Raw genomic sequence first — 22,267 nt, forward strand, 5'->3', positions numbered from 1 at the left:
GTCTTAGGTCAGCGATTGAGTACTGATATCATGAATATAAAGTGGCTAGAAGAAGAACTCTGTGAACCTCTGGCAGCTTCCTTGTGACACTTTGGGTAAAAATAACACAATAATGGGCTAAACCCATCATTTTGTGGAGATCCCAAAAGAAAGATTTCCCCCACTGCTCTCCTTCTCTCCCCACATTCAGCCCTCCTTATCCACTTCATAGATTTCTTTGGAGAACAGGATTGGAGGCTCCAATAAGTAGGGAGGAATCATCCCCTCACAGGTCATTGGATATCTGTTTTGCCAGAAGAATATCACTGTTGGATACTGATTAATAATAGAAAAAGGAACATGAGGAATTGAACACAGAATTAGCATTGCATGAAAACAATGTGGCATTATCTACTTTGCATATAAAAAACTCTGCCCCATACACACAAACTGACCCTAATGGAAAGTCAATTCATGCGGCTGGAAACTCAGCATGAAGAATTTATTCATATTCACCAAGCAAGTGTGACAGTGTGTATAATCAAGAAAGCACCTGATTTGTGCCATAAGGAAGAAGGATGCTTCCTTTTGAGAAAACTTACACATGCAGTCAGTAGTGCAATTAATGCTCTAAGCACAGTTTAATAGCTGCTACTGTCTAACACCAACAAAAGTTATAGCAAGCATAAACGTTTTAGAATCCTTCACACTGCAGGAAAAAAATATGGACATGATCAGCAGCAAGAATAAAAGGAAGATACATTGGATGCAACAAAGAGTTACAGTTTGTCCCCTGAGAGTCTATAAATGAATGGATGCCAATCTTTTCATCAGAGAATGATTATATGGCTCCCAACAACGTACATAAGATGAAGAAGGAACAAATGTGGTTAGAGTAAGTGACAGAATTGGATCAAGGGTAAGCTCATTCATATTTTTTAACAGCAGGCATTAATGGACCTGCTGTCCAAAATGATATCTGGATTGGCAATGGCACCTTGAAGGCAAGGGAAAAGGGACATAAAACCATCATAAATTCAGCTTTAGGCGCATTTAACTTCAGATTTAAACATGAGAAAATCAGCACTATATTTTATTGTATGACATGCTACTGCAATTTTTAAGCACAGACACTTTGAAGAATGAAGAACTTTGTTTTGTAAGAGATGGAACATTTGGTATCCTATGCCATAAAAGCAAAATCATCCCTCAGGTGTAAATCCTTCTGTAGGCAAAACAGTACCATCTATGGAAAATTATGAAGGAATAGCAGATTAGCTTCTGAAATCAGGTGAGACTGTGAGTATTCACGGTGATATGGGTAGATGGGGATCTAACTTAAGTTGCACAGGACAGTTTGATTTCCCTACAACCTGAATCTTGGTTTGTGCTCAGCAGCATCATTCCAAGCATTTTGCTCCATAAACAGGTTCTCTAGTTCACCTCCTCTTTATTTATAGATAACAACCAGTTTATAGTTCTGTAGTTGTTCTGTAGTAGAGCCATGTATATGTAGTCCTTCAGAAAGCTGCATCACTTCTCTGCAACAGGAATGGGCAAAATGTGGTCCTCCGGATGTTGTTGGACTATAACTCCCATCAGCCCTAGCTAGTACAGTGGCACCTCGCCTTGCATGGGGGATCCATTCTGGACCTCCTGCATAAGGTGAATTCTGCCTATGCTTGAGTCCCATTATAGTGAATGGGGCTCATGCATGCGGCAGCACGTCACGCATGCACGGCAGCTGCGCACGTTATTGAAGGTACTGCAGCACAGCTTCTGTGTAAACCAGAAGCCACACATGGAGCAGGCATGCTGTACAGCCAACGAAGTGAAAATGCCAGGAGTTGCAGTCCTGAAATATCTGGAGGGCCATCCATTTTCCAACCCTCTCCTATGAGGAAAGATTGCATTGAATGGGGCTCTTTGGCTTTTTTTTTTTAAAGACAGCACAATGAGGACATACAGAATAATCATACATTTTCTGATCCTTGACCAGAAATGACATTTTGACACTCTGGGTATGGGATTTGTTTCACATTCTTTTAAAAGGAAAATTCAATTGCAGGCGATATACTGTTTTCTGCACATAAATATTGGGTTGTTTGTTTAAAGAGTATTTCCTTCTTTGGAGAGAAAGTTTTAAAAATGACTTTTTTTTTTGGCCAAAAAACGTCCAAAGTGCAGAAACAAAAAAGAAAATAACCTCACCCCCCATCCCCCAAGAACTTTTAATTTCACCCAGTGGCAAGCTAACTTTTGGAATCATGTGTCTTTTGCATATGAAAATGTAATAACAGAACATTATCATCATTAAAGAGGAGGCATGATCAGTTTGTATAAAAATATGCACAAATGTGGAGGAAATCCATTAAGTGATGCCTTTTTTCTTCTTGCATAATAATAGCCCCAATGGATATCTCCCTGAACACAATAGGAACTGGTAACAGGAAACAACTTTTCACACTGCATCTAGATAAAACTGTTCAGTTCACTTTTCCTGGCAGCTGTTATGGCTGCCAATTTGGATAGCTTTAAAGGAGGATTGGACACAATCATGGAAGATGGGGCTATCAGTATAATCCATCAGCATGTTGGCAATCTAACAAGCCATTTGCAAAAGAGCAATACTTTGTTAATAACCTTTCGTCTACTGTGAAGTATTAGCATCCAAAATCTGCCTTACAGGTATATCAAGAAGGATATCATTTGCTAAAATAACAAATCATAGTAATTATGTTCATAAGAGGATGACAGCTCCCCAAATGCTATTTTAGTGTCATGGAAACTAAACAACCTTTGTGTTTAGGTGACAAAAACCTCTCATCGTTTTTAAGGCTATAAACTGTGTTTCTGTTGCAAATTTAAAGAACAAACACTAAAGTGTTTTGTCAGAGAAAGTGGTTATCCTCTACAAATGCAGTTGCTTGCTTTCTGTACAATGTCATTTGCAATTAGGTCTTCAAGCCAGGAGAGAAAACGCTGTAGTAGTTAAACAACTGTTCAAGCATGAAGACTACCACCTGCTGGCTATCTGTTATACTACAACACACACATTAAGGTGTCTGCTAGTACACAGTTCACTTAAATGAAGGCAATCAAAGGCAAAATTGTACAAGGGAGCTGGCAATCATGGATTCATAGAGGAAACAGCAAGTTGGACATGCCTGACAAACATTGCAATCCAGCGGTTATTTGATTAATTACAGAATGCAGTCCAGATACAAATAACTGATTATACATGCAATCGCTCTCTTTTGAGGGGACATGTATACGTATGTGGTTTTTTTTAAATTACCAGTTAAGAATGACACAAATGAGTAGCAGCAGCAGCAAAAATAACAACAACTGGGAATCATAGCGAATAATGGAATTAGGTTGGCTGGATTAGCACCATTACATTCACAATTCCAGTTCACCAGGGTGTATCTATGTAAAGAAACAATGTAGAAAAGCATGCTGATCCACAGGGGAAACCAAGGCAACAGTACAATCTGCTCAAATAGCAATTCAAACAGAATGAAGTCACGAGTACACACAGTGTGTTACATCCTTTTCCTCTCCCCTGCCTCACTCTTTGCTGAGGATATCTCCTTATTCCTGTACCTGCAAACACAGGTATTTCAAAATCCAAAAATATCTGAAATCCAAATTACTTCTGGTTCTAAGCATTTTAGATGAGGCAGATTCAACCTGTATAAGATGTTGACTCTTATTTGAAATCCCTTTGCAACCTGAGATTCACACATCTTCATAACTACTAGAAGAAATCCAGTTCAGGAACATTACTTTGAGTACCACTATTGTGTGAGATAAGATCATCCTTAGAAAGAACAATTCAAACCATGAGTCACTCAAGATGGGTAAGCAAAATGTTTTTCCTGTGGGCAGAATACTGGCTTGGGAGAAAGGAAAATTAAACAAGGGAAATAGTCAATGAAGCTTGGACTCCTGTCCCCAAATGGAGAGCGCAGCTACCTCTTCACATTTCTGTTTCAATTTGAAAAACAGAACAAAACAATAGAAACAACAGCAGCAGCAGTAGAACTGTGAGAGATTTAAGCATGGATTTATCCTAACTAGTTTGGCTCTGAGACACCTCAAGTATTGATACAAGTCAAATTCTTGAATCTCATCATGTGAGTTTTCTTTCCATAGATTTCATCAGAAGTATGAAAAGAAGATACTCAAAGTCACTCGTGCTTGCATGTACCGTGCAAAGCCACCCTAAGGCAGAAGGCCCATTTGTGCTAAATGAATATAAGAGGATGTTAACTTTAAGGAAAAGGGAACCCTTGACATGCTGCTGCAAGGTTAATGTCTATACGAATTACCCACTTCAGCAAATGCCAACAGAGAGTCAATTTATGAAGGAGTTTGTGAAGGAGTGTGATTAGCTTCAACTCTTAGTCTTTCAGGGCAAACTTTTTCCATTAGAGATAGTAATTAATGCTCATCCCACCCCTTGGAAATTAATAATAATAATAATAATAATAAATTTTATTTCTACCCCGCCCTTCCATAGATATGATCAGGGCAGCTTACAAATTTTTAAAAACATTTCAGTACAGGATAAAAATTCGATATAACAGTTAAAAACATTACTACAAAAAACAGGAACAGGAAAACAATAAAATACACATGTCAAGGGCAAGGAAAAGAAGAAAAATTAGTTTACATTGGTCCGGGGTCGAAAGGGAAAAAAGAGGGCAGGAAAATAAACAGACAATCTAAGGTGGGAAGGCCAGCCGGAATAGATACGTTTTCAGTTGTTTCTTGAAGACAGCTAATGAGGCGGCGGAGCGAAGCTCTGCAGGGAGCTTATTCCAGAGTGAAGGGGCAGCAATAGCAAAAGCCCTCTGTGAGGTCCGTACAAAGTTAGACCTAGGGACCTCCAACAATTTAGTCCCGGAAGTTCTGAGTGTGCGAGGCGGATTATATGGGGAGAGGCGGTCCTCCAAGTACCCTGGGCCCAAGTCATTTAGGGCTTTATAGGTCAAAACCAACACCTTGTATTGAGCTCGGAAGCGAATGGGCAGCCAGTGAAGGTCTTTTAAAATAGGTGTTATATGGTCCGACCTGGAACTACCAGCGACCAATCTAGCTGCCATGTTCTGCACCAATTGCAGCTTCCGGGTTTGGTACAAGGGTTGCCCCATGTAGAGCGCATTGCAGAAATCCAATCGAGAGGTTACCAAAGCATGTACAACAGATTCAAGGTCCTTTCGGTCCAGGTAGGGACGCAGCTGGCGTATCAGCCGAAGCTGATAACAAGCACTCTTGACCGTCGCATCCACCTGAGAAGTTAACTGGAGCGACAAATCAAGGAGCACTCCCAAGCTGCGCACCGAGTCCTTCAGGGGGAGCGTGACCCCATTCAGGACCGGCTGACAGATCTCACCACCCGCAACCGGGGAACCTATCACCAGTACTTCCGTTTTCCCTAGATTCACACTGAGTTTGTTCTCCCTCATCCAGCCCATTACTGACGCCAAGCAGGCATCTAGAGGAGAAATGCCATCCTTAGTTACTGCATCAGTCGGAGACATAGAGAAAATTATCTGGGTGTCATCAGCGTACTGATAACACCGCGCCCCATGTCTCCGGATGATCTCTCCCAGCGGCTTCATGTAAATGTTAAGTAGCATAGGGGACAAAATCGCTCCCTGAGGGACACCAGATGTCAGGGCCCTCCTATCGGAGCGACAGTCCCCCAGCTCCACCATCCGGGATCTGCCCAAGAGGTAGGAACGGAACCACTGCAAAGCAGTGCCCCCAATTCCCAACTCCCTCAGGCGTCCCAGAAGGATACCATGGTTGATGGTATCGAAGGCCGCTGAGATGTCCAAGAGCACTAACAGGGACACGCTCCCCCTGTCCATGCCCAGACGGAGGTCATCAACTAAGGCGACCATGGCAGTCTCAACTCCATAGCCCGCCCGGAAGCCGGTTTGAAATGGGTCCAGAAAAATCGGTGTCATCCAAGATCGACTGAAGCTGGAAAGCGACTACTCTCTCGATCACCTTCCCCAAAAAAGGCAACAGCGAAATAGGCCTATAATTATTATGAAACAGGGGGTCTAAGGAGGGCTTCTTTAGTAAATTACACATATATGAAACGGGGTTTTTTTTAAAGACCCCATGCATTTTCTCCACATAAGACTGATTTCACAAATTTCACAAAATTAAAAGTAACTGGAGGCTTCCATAAAAGAAAAACTTTCCAGGAACTTTCAAACTAGTGAAATTCTTTAGGAAATTGTTCAGTAGTTTTTGTAAGCACCACAACTGAAAATAAACTAAATTTAAACATAAAACTTCCCATTTATTTATAATAGTTTGCATTATCCCCACTGCAAGGCTGCATCCTCACTGGAGAAATAGTCCAGTTTGACACCACTTTAACTACCATGTCTAAATGCTGTAGAATTCTGGGAATTGTTTTTGTTGTTGTTGTGGCACCAGAGTGCTCTGACAGAAAAGGCTAAATGTCTCACAAAACTACAATTCCCAGAATTCCATAGCATTAAGCCATGGCTGCTAAAATGGTGTCAAACTGGATTATTTTTGCAGTGCAGATGCAGCCTTGTGCAAAAGTTTTTTTTAAATATTTATCAGTATTCTCATTCAAAATATTTCTGTTATGCTATACAAATCTGGTGTGCTATCTGATAGAAGCAGCGTAAATAAAGCAATAAAATTGTAGATCTAAAGGACTACTTTGGGTACCTCCTAATCAAACATTGATTTTTTTGCATTATTTCTTGATCAAGTATGCATTTTTATGGACTGATTTTGACCAAATTTTATATTTAGCCTTAAGCCAATACTGTGAACATTTCTTGTGTGAGTTTGCTTTCCCTTTTATCACAAAATCAATCGTTTCTTTCAAGTCATGGAAGCTAATAATTTACCTTCTTCACACTGTTCTGCCTCAAATGAGTTCAAGGAAGCATATATAGCTTCATAAAGTGATGTCCTCACTTTAAGCTCAGGTAGATCACAGGGGAGTGACTGAACCCTGAATACTAAATGAGTTTCACATATCATATGGAAACAGAACCTTTTAAAAATTGTTTTAACATGGTAATCATTTAATTCTCTTTTAAAATTGACTTTTTGCATATTTTTCATTTTACTGTAATCACATCAATTTTTAAGCCACTTTGAGATCCAATCTCAGAGAAAAAGAAGTAATATAAATAATGATGGTGTTGATGATGATACCAGATTCTACCAGGTCCCAGTCTAACAGTCGAAAGGTGATAATACATTGAATCAGTGTTCTTCTGTTATAGGTACGAGCCTAAAGCAAATTGCTCCTCCCAGCTACAGTAAATGAATGGTATACCAATCATATTGCTTCAAAATGCCTGTGTGTGGATTTAGACTTTGGTTCATGTGTAGATTCAGGGTTTTATGGATTTAGATTTATGCAGAAAGTCACCAGAAATACACTTATAAGATGGAGAAGCAGGGGAATAATTGAAAATGCATGCCTACTGTAAAGGTTCTCTGGGTTCCCCTCTTTTCTCCTTCCTGAGCTGTATGAGACCCCTTGAAAGTACCATGGGTGGCTTAAAGAGTGCTCCAGTGGTGTGCGGCATGTAAATGACTCACCGTTGGAGTGCTTGGAAGCGAACTCACAGCTGAGCAGTCTGGCAGCTTGAAGCCAGTTTCCAGGCACCTTGGGGGCATGCACTGTCTGTACACCACATCCCAAGCCATCTGGAAGCCAACTTTTTATGCCAGTTTGTTTTGCTCCATAGTATGGTTAAAGGGCTAGCGACAAAGACCCTCATGGTGGTTCATTTAAAAACCTCTGCTCTGAACCATCTTGAAGTTTCACGTTTCTGCCCAACTGCTCATGTCATTGAACAGTTGCTATCTCATCAAATGTGATGCTGACCCTCATTAAAATGTAATTCTACCCCTTCCTACATTTAGCTGTTTTTTTTTTATCTGGGGAGAAGGCTCTGATAAATAGAGGGATTTCCATTTGTCACATCTTCCAACTGTCCTGATTTTGAAAGAACAGCCCCAGTTAATTCTCTTAATAGCTGAATCCCATTAATTCTCTTAATAGCTGAATCCCACTACTTCAGCTGCTTTTAAAATGTCCCAGTCCCTTTTTTTCTTCCCATTCCCCCCCCCCCTCTGTCCTCAGCTTACTTCAGTATCTGCAAACTGAGTTTAAAGTGCAAAAGTAACTCAGCAAGGGCAAGAGGAGGGATGGAATCTTCCCCTCCCCAGTAGCCACAAGTAAAAGCAAACTGCTTCAGCCTCTCTTAGCCAATCTCTTCTTCTTCATTGACAACTTTTGCCATCTTCAGCACACATGTTCTAGTTTTTATCTCCAAAATGTTGGAGGGTATGTTCACTTTTATTCACTATATGGTGTCAGGAAAGTACATTCAATGTATTAGAAAGCTATAATAACAATATATAGTGTGTGTGTACGTGCATGTGGTTATTACTCCTCCCCATTTTTCTTTCCTCACATCTTGAAGCTCTAGTCTTTTTATGGAATTTTAAGTGTCTTTGCACAGTCTATTGAATTCACTCAACAATTTTTTCTTGCTGCATATAAGATACATTTACGTGAGGTGAGGCCCTGAAATCTTTGTCTCCTCATCACTGTGGATTGTTCACCCTACCAGTGCACCCAATTTTATCTCCCTTTTAAAGTGCTTTTAGACTGTGATTATTATTTATTTTCCATTTACACTTGTCATAAAGAAACACCACCTTCTGAAGCAGTGCACTTTTGAAAGGAGTGTGTCTGGTTTCAGAAATAATTATTTGAAACACAAACTGAAATGTAATCATATTTGTTTTAAATTAGAAAGGCTAATTTAATAGGAGATAATGTGCAAATCATTTTCTTACAAGAACATAGAGTAGTTTGTCACAGAAAAGGCAGCACATTTGCATTATAATGGGTTTCCTTATCATCCCAGTGTATAATTGTTTAGAACATGTTGATACAGCCACTAGCAGCTAACATTTTGAAGAAGAGCTGCCAAGATGAGTATTGGCTTCAAAAGACTTCTGCATTTAATGTATTTATGACGGGGATGGGCAACTTTAGTGGGTACAGCATGCTGACCTCTGCCCTCAGGACAACCTGGAACCACAAGGACCTGAGGAAAAACAGATAAAACCTGGAAGTAATTGGAAACTGACTTTTGATTGGGGGGGGGGGGGGGACTTTGACCTAAAATAACAGTCCAAATGACATGGATTCTGGCTGCATTTGGGGCATAACATTCAAATGACACGGAGTTTGAATGTGGCCAGAAGCCACCCCAACACCACTTCATCCAGGGAGAACCAGGCCAAGAAGGTGTAGCTAGGACCTGCTCCATTGAGAAGCCCAATTCAGGACCATGGTGATGGCCTGGATCAGGGCTGGGTGCATACAGTTGGTGTGGCCTGGACATGATCGGGGCTGGAGTGGCTGCGAACTGTTCTTTCAGACCCACCTCTTTCTGACCTATGTTACAGTATAGTACAGAACAGCTAAGGCCTATTTTAAATGGGAAAGGGCAATGCAAGGAAAGTTAATTCATCCCTTTTGGGACAGAAAAAAGGCATGATGGGGAAGGAATTCGAGGCCACAAAAACACCCACAAGGGACACATGTGGTTTAATCAGAAGAGGTTTGTCACTGACTTCATCTTAGGCTGAAAGAATATGACCTGCTTGAGACAGTGGACTGCTATGGCTGAGTGGAGACTGAAATCCTGATCTTTTGGAGTCCTAGTCTAGTATTCAAACCATAATACCACACTGGTCTACATTGGAAAATGACAACCGAGTAGGTAAAGGGAGTTGTGAATGCTTCACAGCAGTAAGGCAAATTTCCATCCTGCCTAAAGGAGGCTGTGTTGAGGTCATTGCTGAAGATGACATTCCTGGATCACACCATTCTGGATAATTATCGGCCAGTCTCTAACATTTTTTTTATTTTTTTATTTTTATTTAGGTATTTATATCCCGCCCTTCAGCCCTAATGGCTATCAGGGCGGCTTACATTTATTATTATTTTTAACCAGACAGTTCCCTGCCCGCAGGCTTACAATCTAAAAGACACGACACAAAAGGAGAAGGGAATGGTGAGGGGGGAGGGGATCAGGTCCAGCATTCTTCTCTCCCTCTGAGGCCTGGACCAAGGCAGATGGACCGGAGGGAGGGCTCTGCTTCTTCCAGGCAGGCCTGGTGGAGCTCGCCTGCCTCTCTCTCCCAGATGGTGGCTGAAGGGAGGGCTGGTCCTCTTCGAGGAAGGCAGTTGGAGCTCACCTGCCTCTCTCTCCCAGATGGTGGCTGAAGGGAGGGCTGGTCCTCTTCGATTCCATTCTTGGGCAAAGTTCTGGAGAGAGTGGTGGCCTACCAGCTCATGGGGTTTCTTGATGAAACAGACTATCTAGATCCATTTCAATCTGGCTTCAGACCTGGCTATGGCACAGAGACAGCTTTGGTCACCTTGGTGGGTGACCTATGCAGGGAACTGGACAGGGGGAGTGTGTGTCTGTGGGCCCTGCTAGATCTCTCAGCAGATTTTGATACCATCAACCATGATATCCTTCTGGGCCACTTGTCTGGGATGGTACTTGGGGGCACAGTTATGTGTGGTTCCAGTCTTTCTTGGAGAGGCAGAGCAAGAAAGTGGTGTTGGAGACTCCTGTTCAATTCCTTGGCCACTGGCCTGTAGAGTCCCACAGGGTTCTGTGTTTTCCCCATGTTATTTAACATCTATATGAAACTGCTAGGACATGTCATCCAGAGCTTTGGGGTGGGGTGTCATCCAGCTCTATCTCTCCTTTCCATCTGATGGATGAGGGCAATCAAATTGAATCTTAATCCAGACAAGACAGAGGCACTCCTGGTCAGTCGCAAGGCAGATCAGGGAATTGGGACTTTGCTTGTGCTGGACGGGGTTACACTTCCCCTGAAATCTCAGTCTCGAAGCCTGCATGTCCTCCTAGACTCCACTATGAGTCTGGATGCCCAGGTCTCAGCAGTAGCCAGGAGTGCATTTGCACAGTTAAAACAAGTGCACTAGCTGAGCCCATTCTTAGAGACATCAGATCTGGCTACAGTGACAAATGCCTTGATTACATACCATTGGACTACTGTAACACACTCTACATGGGGCTGCCTTTGGAAACAGCCAGAATGATGACCAGAACCAGTTATAGGGCGCATATAACTCCTGTATCGAAACAGCTTCACTGGCTACCAGTTCATTTCCGAGCACAATTCAAATTCATGACCTATAAAGCCCTTCACAGTTTAGGTCCAGACTATTTGAGAAACTATGTCTTCCCATACGAGCCAGCTAGAGCCCTAAGATCCTCAGGAGAAGGCATTCTCTTAGCCCCATCACCATCACAGGCTCGCTTGATGAGGACACAGAGAGATCGGGATTAAGACCACTGTGAGGGCAAATACTTATCAAATTTGCAGATGACACCAAATTAGGAGGAATAGCTAATACTCCAGAGGACAGGATCAAAATTCAAAATGACCTGAATACACTAGAAAGCTGGGACAAAGCTAACAAAATGAACTTCAACAGGGAGAAATGTAAGGTACTGCACTTTGGGTGGAAAAATGAAATGCATTGATATAGGATGGGAGACACCTAGCTAAATGAAACTACGTGTGAAAGGGATCTAGGACTCCAAGTAGACCACAAGTTGAACATGAGTCAACAGTGCGATGCAGCAGCTAAAAAGGCCAATGCAATTTTAGGTTCCATCAATAAAAGTATAGTGTCTAGATCAAGAGAAGTAATAGTGCCACTATATTCTGCTTTGGTCAGGCCCCACCTGGAATATTGTGTCCAGTTCTGGGCATCACAATTCAAAAAGGACATTGAGAAACTGGAGTGTGTCCAAAGGAGGGCAACCAAAATGGTGAAGGGTCTGGAAACCATGTCCTATGAGGAACAACTTAGGGAGCTGGGGATGTTTAGCCTGGAGAAGAGAAGGTTAAGAGGTGATATGATAGCCTTGTTTAAATATTTGAAGGGATGTCATATTGAGGAGGGAGCAAACTTGTTTTCTGCTGCTCCAGAGAACAGGACCCGGAACAATGGATGCAGGCTGCAGGAAAAGAGATTCCACCGCAACATTAGGAGGAACTTCCTGAGAGTAAGGGCTGTTCGACAGTAGAACACACTCCCTCAGAGTATAGTGGAGTCTCCTTCCTTGGAGGTCTTTAAACAGAGGCTGGATGGCCCTCTGTTGGAGATGCTTTGATTGAGATTTCCTGCATGGCAGGGGGTTGGACTGGATGGCCCTTGTGGTCTCTTCCAACTCTACGATTCTATTCTATGATTTTGTTTTCCCCAGTTACCCTGAATAATCAGTAATATTTTTATATATAGCATATGACTGAATCATCCAAATCTTACCACCAAGTGTAGCATTGTACATCAATCTGGATAATTTCAAAAAGGGATTAGACAATTTCATGGACAGAGGATATAGAGTATACTCATGAATATAGAGTATTTCTATAGTGTATAATTATGGAGTATTTATATATTGGTTCCTGGGGAATATGAGCAGAATTCATGTCTTCATGGGTTTTCCATTGGCAACTGGTTGACACTGTGCTAGAGTGGCCTTGAGTCTGTTGTAAGCAGAGACATCAATGCTTGTATAAAGTGATCTGTGAGAGGGGGGGACTAAATAATGCCTGTCCTTTATTTCACCTACCTGCTCTTTTCTTTGGTTGAGGTACTCAAGCCTTTTGCCTCCTTCTTACCTGTTGAGGTCATTTCCCCCTTTTTCAAGAGGTTCTTGGTCTCTTTGGATGTTATCACATGGGAGGAATTTCTCTTAATTTTGAATGAAAAGAAAGTGGGGCCACAACGCATTCACGTGAATTCACTAGTTCAGCAAATTTACATGAATTTGAATTGCATTCGAACAGACTTCCCATTGCCTGAAAATAACTTGCCATTGCCCAAAATTGTGTGTGATCACCCCTCACACAATAATGTGAAACCCCATGATTGCGTTCGGACTGACTTCCTATTGCCTGAATTTGGTAGTCTATCACACAATAACATTAAACCCCATGATTGCAAGGAGCCTTGGTGGTGCAGTGGTGAAATGCCGATACTGCAGCTACTCACTCAAAACTACAAGGTTGCGAGTTCAAGATCAGCAAAAGGGCTCAAGCTTGACTCAGGGTCCTAGATGAGTTCCTAGATTGTTGGGGGCAAATTAGCTTACAGTTGTAAACCACTTAGGCACTGCTTAGTTGGTATGAAGCAGTATATAAATGAAGCTTGTTTGTTTGTTTTGTTTTGCATTCAGCTTGCCATTAGATTATACTTCCAATTTCTCTTGTCTGATAAACTCCTTTGTTTCATCTGGGTAGGGACATCCATGGGGCTCCCACCAATAAAATAGCTACCAACTTACACTCACGTATCAGAGACAGCTTTTGTGGGCTCTTGTAAGCAAATATAGATCGATTTCTTTCGTCTATCTCTTTTCCTATTCTAAGATGCATTTCCTGAGACAATGAATGCAAATTTTCTCTTTTTTTAACCTCACAAGAATATCTTGAGTAATTACACTTGTCTTTAATACAAGCTTATATGGCACTAGCCCTGTTGCACTTTGCTTAAAATAGATAACACATATCCCTGCAGAGTCAACCTCAGTATGGCTGTTCTCATGTCTTCATTTATCACTGGTGGTACAGTACAAATTGAGTTTGTTGATTATATTTTGTTGATTACATTTTGCTGTTTGATGTTCAGCTTTTCCAATTCATGCATCTGAAGTGTAATTGTTGGGAATGTAATGGGAGAACAAAAACACCATCATCATCATCATCACCATCATCATATAATTATGTTACCACCAGTGTTATGCAGGTGTGTGTATGAAACACTTTGAAAAATCCCAAAATATGACCACTGAGGAAATTTAACTATTTCAATGCAATTCAGAGCATTAATTATTATGTCTCATGTACAAAAGATTATTCTGAGTAATTTTTTGTCCCTGGATACAAAACTATCAGCATAGATCATTGATATGTAAATAAAATACAGTGAGACAACAATAAATCTGGTTGAAGAGATTTGGGCAGAAAAGGTAACATATAATTTATCATCTGTGGACCAAGATGTATATATTTAAACATAGCTGTTTTTTCCCCATCTTCAAAAGACAAAATATTAGGAAGGCATTATTGAAGGTATGGGAAAAACTAAAACCTAGGCTATGTAGACAAATTCCCAAAAGTTGTTCGCCTCATGAGGCCTTCTTTGCCAGAGAGAAAGGACAAAATTGTACATTTACAAAAAATGAAATAATAGTTCTGTTACAAAGCAAAAAAGCAAAACTGATCTTGAAGATGAGGAGAAAAAAACCCTACCATAAAAGTGATTCATGGTTAGATATTTATTTTAGCTCTTTCTGTCCTGCTCAGAAGAGATAAGGGAACTAGTAGTCATCTAAGTGTATCACTGGCAAGTTGCTTTGTGGCATTTTGGAGTCTGCTAAAGTACTGCCAGTGATGCTAGAGCCTATCTTTGTTTCCAGGTAGGTTATCTTCTTACAGATTTCAAACAAGAAGCACTGTGAGCGGGGAGAGAGGAGGGAGGGATCTTGCCTTTGAAACATGGATGCTGAAGGAGAGCACTTCACTTAGTGATCTGCCAGGAATGGAGGACAAATTCAGGCAGGGGAAGAGAAGGCTAAAGAAAAGCTTTCCAACTGTAAATTAAACAGAGTTAAATGTTTAACCTCAGTTCACATTTGTTATTTTGTAACTCATGCTGGTGAACATAGACTGTATAAGTGGCATTAGAAACTAGACACCAATAAGGATGGGGAAATATGTCAGTTTTACTTATTTTAACATCTGAATTGTGCAAATTGGGTACATTCTGAACAAAACCAAACTAAACCATGAGTATTCCTGTTCATTTGGAGGTAGATCCTTTGTACAGAACAGCCTTATTGTCCAGTATGAACAGAAACTTGGTGAAACATGGTTTAAGTAACCCTGAAAAAGCTAATATGTGTCATACACCCACATGGCAGGAGACCCATATAATTGGTTAAATCCTACATGAGCCTCAACCTCCCATCATCCCCATTTTTACACTCACTATGAAAATTAGCATATAGGAAAAAAAGCATCCAGTAGTCCAGCTTTCTGAGCAAAGAATCTAATACTTACAGCATGCCAAAACTTTGTTAGTTGTAGTGAAGAAAGCATTGTGTCCAATTTTTACCCAGTAATATTAACTGGTATGGTCAATATATCTGAGCTTCTCTTTCCAATAAATACTGTGGTGAGGCCATTTCTCCTTCTGATTCGATATTGATGTAATTCTCATTGTTTTTTACTGCAGTGCAACAGCATTCAGATATACAAAGCTTTGCCAATCTACAAACCTGAGTTCCTGAGCAATGCAAAATTTCACCAAATCTGCAAACAAGAGGTCCATGTATGCAAATGAGAGCTCCACAGTGAGGTGTTGCAAACAAAACTATCCTACACTTTATTTAATTCTTCATTTCCAGCCACTGATAAGAAATAAGGGCAGAAGAAACTCTGTTGTCACTGAACTGATTTAGACCCAGGATTGGTTATTCTCCAACTATGCTTTAATTCCCACATATTACATATTACAGCCAAGATCCTGATTTCCTTGTCCTTCTTTGTTCTGCCTTTGACTATAGTTGTCTTTTTAAAAAGATATTTAAACTCAGAATTGTTTATTTTGAATTTGACACTATTTTGTTTGCACAAGACTGAGACAGTGAGAAAGAGAGATAGGCCTTTCCCTTGTTCCTTTTGTTACTGGTTTATCAAGTAAGTCCATTCATCCAACTGATGTAAGTCTTCCCTGGACAAAGCAAAAGGAATGAACAAGTGAAACATATTAACACACGAGGCAAGCTTTTTGAACTATATGGATGGAGTCCAAAAGTGGGACAGAGTTTCTTTAACATTCCTCAGCACACAGTTAGTGTTGCTTTACATATCAGAAAATTATGTTTGACAATTTGACATTTTAATTCCTTCAATCCAATTAAGCTGTTAGGAGATTCAATTACTGCATAACATGGGTCAGGAACTCCTCTGTCTGTAGTGCCCTCCTTCTTATCCCCCTTCTATTTTCTATTGCTTTTTATTAACATAGTTGGAGGACTCATTAGGAGACTTGTTATCATTAAAATTATTAAACTTTGTCTTCCTCATTATCAGGAACACTTTTATCTTTACTGTCGTTAAAGTCCAGATCATTTAGTTCAAAATTACTCTAAGACTATGGAAAGGACAGAGTCTGGTTCCATTATTTCCTAAAAGTCTAAAACTTATTTCAGTGGTTGTAGATTATTTGAAAGGCAATCTCTGGTTTATGTGAAACGATCAGGACAAATAAAACAACAGTGTTGTCAGCTCTATTACCAAAAGAGGTTCAGGTGGATTTGGAAGGACCAGCCTTAGGATATACAAAGAAGCTCACAACTAGAAAATTGGCTTGGTGTAATTTATTTTAATGGCCAACACTTTTAAACAAATAATGGGCAATTTAGAGAATGTTGATGGAATACTAACTAGATTACCCTTTTGAAAAAATCTGATCTATTCAGTTAAGAATGTAAGTAGGAGAGACTGATAGGTTATTTATAGGACACTAACCAAAAGTACTTCATAATTCTGTTTAGATCATACCACACAGTTGCTTATAGGAAGCTCATGTCAGCAACTCATCTGAGCCATATAACCAATGCTGGCATATAGCAGAGTATAACTGGCAAATTCAGAAACGTGGTTCACAGCCCTCAATAGAGATAACAGCAACCGGATGTCTTCCCAGAACTGAAGAATGCAGGGACTTCGGGAACTCTCCAGCAAACGCTGACTCCAGCTGCTGCTGATAAACGACCAGACAAGCCAAGTCTACCGAAGTGCTATATTTATTTACAGAATGCTATCCAAATCACCAACACTATAATACAGATCAAACGAATACCAACACCTACTCAGACCCACAAGCAATCACTGGAAGCCCCTGAGTTTATATAGCCTTCAGACCATGTGGTCTCCCAAACTCAGTTACTTCCTGTCCCATTGTGCAATACAGACAGATGTTTCATCATCCAGGCATAGGTGCACTCAGGCACCAAAGTGTACTTGAGCCTATGAGCATCAGCTGTGCTTGATCAGCCTTGTCCTTCTCAGTGCTAGATGCTCATGGTCACACACACACACATCTAAGCATTTCCAGTGTGCTAACTTTAACCCTTGACAGCTCATAAGGAAAACAAGGATACAATAGCATCCTTTTGTCTTGTGTTCTCAAAAAAATGGATAGACAGAGGCACATTGCCTCTGATCCTGTGCAAAACAAACATCCATCACGAGAAGTAGCAATTGATAGCTCTGTATTCCATAAATTTTTCAACTCCTTTTCTGAATCTGTCCAGTTTGGTAGACTTCAGTCCATGTTCAGCTAACTACAGTTCAAGCATAAGCAGCATGAAAAATTTCTTTTTCTTATGTGTCATCAATTCAGTTTCAATGGATGGTTCATGCTTCCATTATTACAAGAGTAACAGTTCATGCTTTTATTTACCTGTACCGTGGCTCACTTCCTTGCCTTTTCCTCAAGTCAAACTGGAAATCTAAGTGAAAGAAGACACTTGCACAGAAGACAGGCCATCTCTAGCATAGTATATAAGAGTTCTTTGTTGTTTTGTGCCGTCAAGTCATTCCTGACTTATGGTGATGTAAGGTGAACCGATCATGAGTCTGATTTGTTCAGATGGCATTTGCCTTTGCCTTCCTCTGAGGCTGAGAGAGTGTGGCTTGCCTAAATTTCCCCATTGGGTTTCAGAATTTTGACTCAGTGAAATGAAAATTTCCATTACTAGGGTTTGATTTTTGTTTCTCTATCTTTTAACTGCTATCACTAAAGCCTATGTTAACAAAAACATTAATCCTTCCTCTTCAAATACCTACAGTCATCATTCATAACTCTTTGAAAAGAAATGCCAAGATACCGACTTAAATGTCAACAAACTGTCTGATTTGTAAATGGAAGAAAAACATACATGAAAAAAGAGAAAAAATGAAATGATCAGACTGCTAAGATAGTTTACAAAACTAAACTTTTGTACTGTTGAGCAAGCATTTTAGTTCACTCTGATGCTCCGTATGAATACCAGTAATAATAATAATAATGTTCAAAACTAATTCATGTTAAGGTGGCATGAAACGATAGGATTACCAACTTCTAGCATGAATGATTTAATTTTTTAAAAAGATTTGCATTCAAGAGCAGTCTCATGGAATAAATCAGCAACACTTTACTTAATTACAAACCAGGTTAGCTAAAGAAACCTGGAGAGATTTACAATCTAATACATGTATAACTGCCTTTTAATTTGCTAGTAATCTGAGGTATTTGCTGGGTTGACAGGGGGATTCACTGAGTGCCAACCCCTTCAAGCTCTCTACACAAAAAAGTCAAAACTAATCATATCAAACACTATTGATCTTGCTTGAACCATGTGATAAATAATAATAATAATAATAATAATAATAATAATAATAATTTATTTTTACCCCACCTCTCTGTCAGAAGACAACTGAGGCGGCTTACAATAAAAAGTCCACACAATACAACAACAATATCCCTGTTACTCCCTCCCCTCCCCTAAAATATAAATTAAACCGAGTTAACTGTTAAAATATTCCATTAAAATCGTCAGAGACAGGTGAACAGGGCTAAAGAGTACTCAGTGAGATGGTCAATCCAATTGATGGCCAGGTTTACTATTCAGGAAAGGCCTGCTGGAAGAGATCCATCTTGACAGCCTTTTAAAAGCTGTCCAAGCTGGTAATATGGTGGCTCTCCTCCGGCAGGCCATTCCATAATCTGGGAGCAGTTGAAGAAAGGGTCTTCTGGGTAACCGCAGCCAACCTGGTCTTTATAGGCTGTAATAAATTCTTCCCAGAGTACCTGAGTGCATGGGGTGGATTATATGGAAGGAGATAATTCCAAAGATAGGTTGGACCAAGCCATGTTAGGCTTTAAAGTCCTGATCGGTCTAGGTTCCAAAAAGTCTTGCTTTTCACTTACCTAAATTTGTGGACCTTATATCTGTGAATATACATTTGATAATGGATATTCAGAGATTGCCAAAAAGTGAAGTATTGAAGAACCAAGATGTTGGTACCCTTCTACAGTGTTTTCCCAGTATCATCCTACTACTGCTGGCCTCATCGTCCTGAAACTGCTCTTCTACCACAGTTCTGATACAACTGTGCAACTCTGATAGTGAGTTTTGATATAACTCAAATGATCACTCTCAGCCATCCCTCTCTTTCTCTCTCACCATATATGCACATACTCATATGGTAGCCACTGATTTTTTTTCCATTTTAATTTTGAGACACCATTTAATATCATCTGGAGCATCTTCACAAACATTAAAAAAATAAGCATTTTCAATATATGTTAATTACATATTGAATGCATCACCAAGAAATGGCCAAGATTTGTGAAACTGGTATCAGAATAGAAACAGGTTTCCTACCAAATGTGTTTGGATGAAATATTCAACCAGAGTTTAGTGCTACATGAATAAGCCTCAGGTCTGTAGACTCGTACATCTTCTCCTTCAGTCTGTCAAGGTTTTGAAGATACTGTGATCTAGAGCTTTCAACTAACCACAGTCCACCCATGATCACATTGCAGTTTTTATGCTATGGATAAGGCACTGTTAAAACTTACCACAGTTTTACGCTTTGGATAAGGCACTGTTAAAACTTACTACTAGTTGTGGCCAATCAAAAAAGCAAATGCTTTGGACCTTGCCTTCATGGTAGAGCTGGAGGAAAGGAGAGCAGGGAACAGAAAGCCCTAGCACATAACAAGAGCATAATATAACAAGATCACTGGATCCTGGACTTTAGGCCTAGGTTTGTAAATAAATCAGAAGTGAAATGTTAGAACAGCAAACTTTCCATTTCAGCCCTTACCTCTTGAAGAACCCTCTTCATTTTCAATAGCAGTGTTTTAACAGCTGTGCAGTCTTGCATCATCAGCCGAAAAGGCAAGGATTCCATCCCTCCACCTTCTTCCATGGCAGTAAAAGGCCATTCTACAGATGGGCTGCTGGCAAGTTGACTGACATGAGGGCATCTTGTTTCTCCTCGATCCACCTCCTTCGACAATTTCAGAGAAAGATTTCTGTCAAGATAGAACACAGTATTGGTCAACACAAAAGTTTTGAAGAGGAACCTTCAAAGACAAAGCATGGTTGAAGCAGAGACTATATTTGCTGATACTGCATATGGCAATACAATATGGGGGCTGTGATCTGAATCAGTAGACTTCACTGTTTTCAGAACTGGGATCCCTCAGAAGCACAACCTGCATCACCAGCATCTTCCATCATTATCGCCAACACCACCATCTCTATCATCTCTTCAGCACCTTACAAATGTTCCCTAGAAGATATAGCAGAAGAGTAACTGGGCAGCAACTACTTAAGGTGCCAGGGGCTAGGTTGACCTCCACCGCGAGGAAGACATTTTTCATCGCCGCCCCGGCCCTTTGGAACACGCTGCCCACAGAGCTCCGCTCGGCCACCTCCCTGGCCCAATTTAGAAAGGACCTAAAAACCTTTCTATTTCAGCTTGCATTCCCCGATTAAAGTCCAGTGGGCCTCCCTTCCTCTTCTGTGGCAAAGAGGACTGGCTAACGGGGGTTTTATTCTGTTTGGGTGTAATGGTTTTTAACCCTGATGTATATGTTGTTTGATATTTTGCTGTCAACCGCCCTGATCTATGGAAGGGCGGTATAAAAATAAAAAAAATTATTTATTTATTTATTTTTTAAACGAAGGGAAAATCCTGCTTCCACACTAACATTTAAAACAGGATGCATGAGAAATAGTAGTGAGTGTTTTTCAGGAAAACATAATGAAGGGAGATATTTTATTAGCATCTCAGGCTGGCATCCTGTTACAATCTTTATTATGACCAGTATTAGGTATTTACACCACCATAAACTGACAATCATGCAAAGGTGAATTGTTACATTAAGTACATTTGTGGAATCACTGGGCAAACATAGCCAACAGAATGGCTGTTGAGCCATAGATCCCATTGTGCAGTGGGTGCCCAAGTGCTATGGAATAGGTTGTGTTATGGGCACCCAGATGCTATGGGACTTATTAGAGGATGGGAACTCCCATTGTACAACAGGACACCCAGGATGTCCCAATCTCCATTGTTATAGTTCACTGGAAGAGTTGAGTGACACAGGTATAACCCCATAAAGTTCCAAATCATAATCTCTGAGGATCTAGGAGCCAGCTAGTAAGGAAGAACTAGAAAACACTTGTTTCTTTGGGTACTCTTTTAGAAGTGTGAAGAACTGACTCATAGAAAAATACCTGGAAGTAATGAGTTCTGACTAGAAAGAAGTAAAATAAAGGAAACCAGTGCACAAAAAGAGACAAAAAGTAGTTTGGGATATTTTTAACATGCAAGAAAGATGAAACAAGCTACAGAGTTCAGCTCAGATAATGGGAGGGGAGCATTTCAATATTCACATCTAGAGAAAATGAAAGAATGAAACATCTGTGTGTTTTTTTCTTTTCTTTTCTGTATGTCTGTTCTCTCCTGCCCCAGCCACATTCTAATCTCACTCACATTCTGTCTCTATACTCTGTCTTTCTGCCTTTTCCTGTTCTTCCCAATAAATATGCAATTGTATCCTTGGGAGGAGGGGGATTCCTGCAAATCACTGTTTGACAACCACTGATCTTCAAGACCACTAAATGAAAGGAATGCATCATTAGCTCTCAAACTAGTTCTTTACTTTGGGACAGGTGTTTATATCAGTGGCAATATATTGCAGAGAGGTTGCACCCAGAATCCATAAATAATGAAGTCACACCCAGAAAACAGTGCCATGTGGAAATACACAAAAAGATGAAGGGTGGCTGAAAACAAGGCCTAGGAAGATGAACCCAAGCTACCATCAAGTCCTACCACACCCTTCATCAAGTTCAAGGAGGGAACTTCACAAATACCAATAACAAGGGGAAGATACCAGAAGAATCCAAACCATTAGAATAATGCTAGGAGCACCAACAAAATTTTGGATCCAAGAAAGTCAATTATCACTGGCCCTTGGGCCTCTTCCAACTCTATCTATGCTCAATTAGTTCTGAGCACTGGCCACCTGATATTTAATCCTCATGCTGCAGCTAGAAAG

At 40.4% G+C, this 22,267-nt stretch overlaps 1 protein-coding gene across 3 annotated transcripts in view; it reads right to left on the reverse strand.

Moving 5' to 3' along the window:
- Nucleotides 1-22,267, reverse strand: part of CCSER1 (coiled-coil serine rich protein 1) — a 927,042-nt gene that overhangs the window by 529,793 nt on the left and 374,982 nt on the right. For all 3 annotated transcript variants that reach the window (XM_089527103.1, XM_089527102.1, XM_089527104.1), the window contains exon 6: nucleotides 20,020-20,230. In XM_089527103.1, coding sequence (XP_089383229.1) covers nucleotides 20,020-20,230 — 211 coding nt within the window. The remainder of the gene's footprint in view (nucleotides 1-20,019; nucleotides 20,231-22,267) is intronic.

The sequence above is a fragment of the Sceloporus occidentalis genome, unplaced genomic scaffold (assembly GCF_023333645.1).
Source record: "Sceloporus occidentalis isolate IW3139 unplaced genomic scaffold, rSceOcc1.0.p SCAF_5, whole genome shotgun sequence".
Taxonomy (NCBI): Eukaryota; Metazoa; Chordata; class Lepidosauria; order Squamata; family Phrynosomatidae; genus Sceloporus; species Sceloporus occidentalis.